The sequence below is a fragment of the Helobdella robusta genome, assembly GCF_000326865.2.
Source record: "Helobdella robusta unplaced genomic scaffold HELROscaffold_2, whole genome shotgun sequence".
NCBI classification, from domain to species: domain Eukaryota; kingdom Metazoa; phylum Annelida; class Clitellata; order Rhynchobdellida; family Glossiphoniidae; genus Helobdella; species Helobdella robusta.
The window spans coordinates 1,492,997-1,497,996 of NW_008704083.1; the positions used below are offsets into that span (position 1 = coordinate 1,492,997).

The 5,000-nt window shown below is 38.7% G+C and overlaps 1 protein-coding gene across 1 annotated transcript in view; it reads left to right on the top strand.

The window, feature by feature from the left end:
- Window positions 1–5,000, top strand: part of HELRODRAFT_64508 (hypothetical protein) — a gene marked incomplete at both ends in the record, with an annotated part of 11,744 nt that overhangs the window by 3,996 nt on the left and 2,748 nt on the right. The window contains 10 exons of the mRNA XM_009017062.1: window positions 189–330; window positions 632–714; window positions 1,108–1,267; window positions 1,749–1,858; window positions 2,083–2,181; window positions 2,413–2,531; window positions 3,149–3,239; window positions 3,643–3,716; window positions 4,203–4,355; window positions 4,727–4,887. Coding sequence (XP_009015310.1) covers window positions 189–330; window positions 632–714; window positions 1,108–1,267; window positions 1,749–1,858; window positions 2,083–2,181; window positions 2,413–2,531; window positions 3,149–3,239; window positions 3,643–3,716; window positions 4,203–4,355; window positions 4,727–4,887 — 1,192 coding nt within the window. The remainder of the gene's footprint in view (window positions 1–188; window positions 331–631; window positions 715–1,107; window positions 1,268–1,748; window positions 1,859–2,082; window positions 2,182–2,412; window positions 2,532–3,148; window positions 3,240–3,642; window positions 3,717–4,202; window positions 4,356–4,726; window positions 4,888–5,000) is intronic.

The following is a 5,000-nucleotide window of genomic DNA, read 5'->3' on the forward strand; positions in this document are numbered from 1 at the left end:
AATTGTAAACTTCCAAGCATGACAACCAACAATTGCATACACTCTTCCAAATAACCAATCGCAAACATTCACATTCTTCCAAATGACCAATCACAAACATTCACATTCTTCCTACTGCCCAATCGCAAACATTTATCCCAATCAACTGACCAATCACAAACGTCATACTACTTCAATTGACCAATCAGCCCCGCCGTATTAGCGCCATCTCCATCTCGGAACGCGTGGCCGCCGAAAGATGCGAGCCCCTGGGGCAGACTTGTGGCTACAGTGTCAGGTTCGAATCCTGTCTGCCCAGGCCATACGGAAGCATTCTCTACTGCACCGTAGGTCAGCTAGTCTCTATGTCTTGTTTACTGGAACCTTTGTCTGGCGTTTTATGGTAAAATCGCTAGTAGTAGTGGTAGTAGTAATGGTAGTAGTGGTAGTAGTAGCAATAGTAGTAGTGACAGTAGTAGTAGTAGTTGTAGTAACAGTAGTAGTAGTAGCAGTAGTGGTAGTAGTACCAGTAGTGGTTGTAAAAGTGATGATGACAATGTTGATGATGATGACGATGTTGATGATGATGGTGATGTTGTTGGTGATGATGATGACGACGACGACGATGATGATGATGAGGGTTGATTGACAGGTTGTTTGTTGCGGAAGTTGGAGTCTGGCCTGAGAGGTGTTTCGCATGTGGTCGTCGATGAGATTCACGAGAGAGATATCAACGTCTGTCTTGTTGTTGTCGTTGTTGGTGTCGTTGTTGATGATGTTGTTGGTGTCGTTGTTGGTTTTGTTGTTGTTGTTGTCGTTGTTGGTGTTGCCGTCGTTGTTGTTGTTGTTGGTGTTGTTGTTGTTGATGTTGTAGGTGGTGGTGGTGATTGTGACGTTTTTGATGATGATGATGATAATGAAATTACTACTGAGATAACATCAACGTCAATCACAAAAAAATCATCACAAACGCAACATCAACATCAACAACAACAACAACATCAACAACAACAACAACATCAACAACATCAACAACAGCAACATCAACAACAACAACATCATCAACAACAACAACAACAACATCAACAACAGCAACAACATCAACAACAACAACATCAACAACAACAGACGGATTTCCTGTTAATTTTGCTACGAGACATGGTCCAGACATTTCCAGACATGCGTGTCGTCTTGATGTCTGCGACCATAGACACGACAACATTTCAAGAATATTTCTCGGACAGCTGTCAATTAGTTGAAGTGTCTGGGCGGACTTATGACGTAGAAGGTATAGTCGGTTTTTTCCGAATATTCGTTACTCCAATGAGGGTCTGTATACCTGATACAATCGATTTCTTCGGTACTTTTGGCGTATCGGTATATTCGATATTTTTCGTTACTTTATATCACGTATGCCTGTGTACAAATTTGTTTCGTTGTAAGTTGTTGTTGTTGTTTTTGTTGTTGTTGTTGTCATTGTTGTCATTATATTAATGACGTCATCATCATATCGCGGCAAACATCAGCAACTACATCGTCATCATCGACATCATCATCATTGACATCATCATTAAAACGATCTTCATCAGTATCATCAGAGTCACCTTACTCACTGAAATTATCTTCTTCACCTTCATCTTCATCTCCTACTCACTGAAATTATCATCTTCATCTTCTACTCCTACCAGGGTTATCATCTTCATCTTCTGCTTCTACCCACCAAAGTTATCATCTTCATCTTCATCTTCTGCTTCATCATCTTTCGTCAGAATACTTCCTTGAAGACGTGGTCGAAATGCTAAGGTTCACACCGACACCGAACTTGAAGAAACGCCGAAACAACAACAACAACAAAGACGATATTAATGACGACGACGACGTCGATCTTGTCATTGACGAAGATAACGACGATGACGCCGCTTCAGTCGCTTCTACAGGCAAAGAAGATAAGGATGTTGGTGGTGCTGGTGTTGTCTTTTGTTGTAGTTGTTAAGTTGCAGTCGTCATCATCATCATCACCGACGACATCATCATCATCATCACCGACGACATCATCATCATCATCACTGACGACATCATCATCATCATCATTATCATCATCAGGAAAATTGTAACATGTATGTATCTGGTAGTTATTCGGAGCACACCAAACGAGCCATGTCCATGATGAGTGAGAAGGAGCATGACTTTGAGTTGGTCGAGGTAGGTCAAGGTCGATTTATTGATTGATCGATCGATTGATTGGTTGGCTGGTTGGTTGGTTGGTTGGTTGGTTAGTTGGCTGATTGGTTGATTAGCTGGTTAGTTGACTGATCGGCTGGCTGACTGACTGATTGACAATAAATATACCACCAATTACTCAATCAACCAGCCAATCAATCAATCAACCATTCAATCAACCAACCAATCACACACACACACACACACGAGCAGGCACTGATCAAGCACATTTCCACGAAGAACATTCCAGGGGCCATTCTGATCTTCCTGTCCGGCTGGAACATCATCTTTACACTACACAAATATCTCAGTCAACATCCAATCATTGGTCGGTGATGATGATGATGATAATAATAATAATAATAATGAAAACTCTTTAATTTCTCGAAAGCCGAAATCAAATAATGAGAATATATTGCAATAAAATGTTTTTAAGGGATAAATAAAATAATCAAGTTTAGTGTTCGACCCAGCCATCCTCATTGCCGACGACAAGTGCACTGGCGCAAGAGTTACCTATGTTTAAACAGCATTAAGCGATGTTGTTTCTATTGCAGTGAATTGCGTGTGACGAGCTGGTAGAACAGTTAATTAGTTTGAAGTTGAAAATGAAATTGATTGCCATGAACATTTGACTAGCGATAAATTAAAATCATTGTAGAGACCGACTGGCGACAATTGAAACGTGTTAGTTATTGTAGAAGAGTGGATGTATATTCAGTATTTAGATGTGCATTTAAATTTAGATGTTGTTGTCGTTTGTATTGTTTTTCTATGGAAGTAGATTAGTTTCACGGTAGATCGTCAGTTCCAGTACCTCAATCTCCTTGCCCACTCATTAACATAATCGCGCGCACTCGTTAACATAATCGCGCGCACTCATTAACATAATAACGAGGACAGGACGATATGCGTGATGTATATTCATTAACTTGGAAAGAGCAGGCAGCAGCAGGTACCGCATCCTTCCGCTGCATTCGCAAATCCCGCGCGAGGAACAGCACAAGGTGTTCGAGCCAGTGCCACAAGGGGTCACGAAGGTCAGTTGGTGGTTATTTAGGTCAAGGTCGAGTTTTATTTAGGTCAAGGTCATTATTTTGTTTTTAGTGGTGTATGTGAGTGAGTGGATGTATATTCAGTATTTAGATGTGCATTTAAATTTAGATGTTGTTGTCGTTTGTATTGTTTTTCTATGGAAGTAGATTAGTTTCACGGTAGATCGTCAGTTCCAGTACCTCAATTAAATGCCTCGCATGGTTTTATTTGGGTTATGTCGTCATGTATTCATACATACACACATACAAGCAAACACACATGTGCATACATACATACACACATACATACATACATACAAACATACATACATATATACATACATACATACATACACATATACATACGTACTATACATACATACATACAAACATACATACAATTCATTAGATAATCCTGTCGACAAACATTGCTGAATCCAGCGTCACAATTGATGACGTTGTCTACGTGATTGATTTCTGCAAGTAAGTGTGTGTGCGTGTGTGTGTTTGTGTGCGTGTGTGGTTGGATTATTATTTAATCAGGTCATTGACCTAGTTATTTAATTGGGTCATCTAGCTGATTAGATGTTTAATCGGTTGTTCGTCGATCGAACCGTTACTACTACGAGACCAAGCCATCAGCAAGGTCTAAACTAATGCAACACCCACGCAACAACAACAGACACATCAACACCTAAGCAACTACAACACCTCAACAACAAACACATCAACACCACAACAACAACAACACTTCAACAAACACATCAACACCACAACAACAACAACACTTCAACAAACACATCAGCACAACAACAACAACAGTAAACACATCAACACCACAGCAATAACAAACACATCAACACCACAACAACAAACTCAACAACACCTCAACAAACAAACACATCAACACAACAACAAACACAACAACAAACACATCAACACCACCATGACAACAACATCTCACAAAAGATCAAAGATAAAGATGTTTACCTCTCACAACAACATGACCAACTATGCCGTTGTCTGGTGCTCAAGGACCAACCTCGAGCAGCGTAAGGGACGGGCTGGCCGTGTCAGACCCGGCTTCTCTTACCACCTCTGTAGTAGGGAGAGATTTAAGAGGTTTCTTTGGTTATAAATGTGATTATAATTTATGGTTATAATTATAATTTGAAAGGTTTTTTGTGGTTATAATTATAATTATGATTTAAAAGGTTTTTTGTGGTTATAATTATGATTATAATTTATGGTTATAATTATAATTTAAAAGGTTTTTTATGGTTATAATTATGATTATGATTTAAAAGGTTTTTTGTGGTTATAATTGTGATTATAATTTATGGTTATAATTATAATTTAAAAGGTTTTTTATGGTTATAAATATAATTATGATTTAAAAGGTTTTTTATGGTTATAATTATAATTTAAAAGATTTTTTATGGTTATAATTATAATTATATTATTATTATAGTTTATAATTACTGTTCACACAGATTAGACCAGTATACATGCCCTGAGATCTTAAGAAGTCCACTGCATGAGTTATGCCTGTCAATCAAACTCCTAAGACTCGGTCCTATTGGCTGGTTTCTATCCAAGGCCATACAAGCCCCGCCCATCGATGCCGTCATCGAGGCAGAGGCCCTATTAAGGGGTGGGGTTTCCGGTTTTTTATTATTATTATTGTTGTTGTTTTGTTGTTGTTACTGATGTTGTTTTGACTGTTAATTTTATCATTGTTACTGCTGCTGCTGCTGCTACTACTAC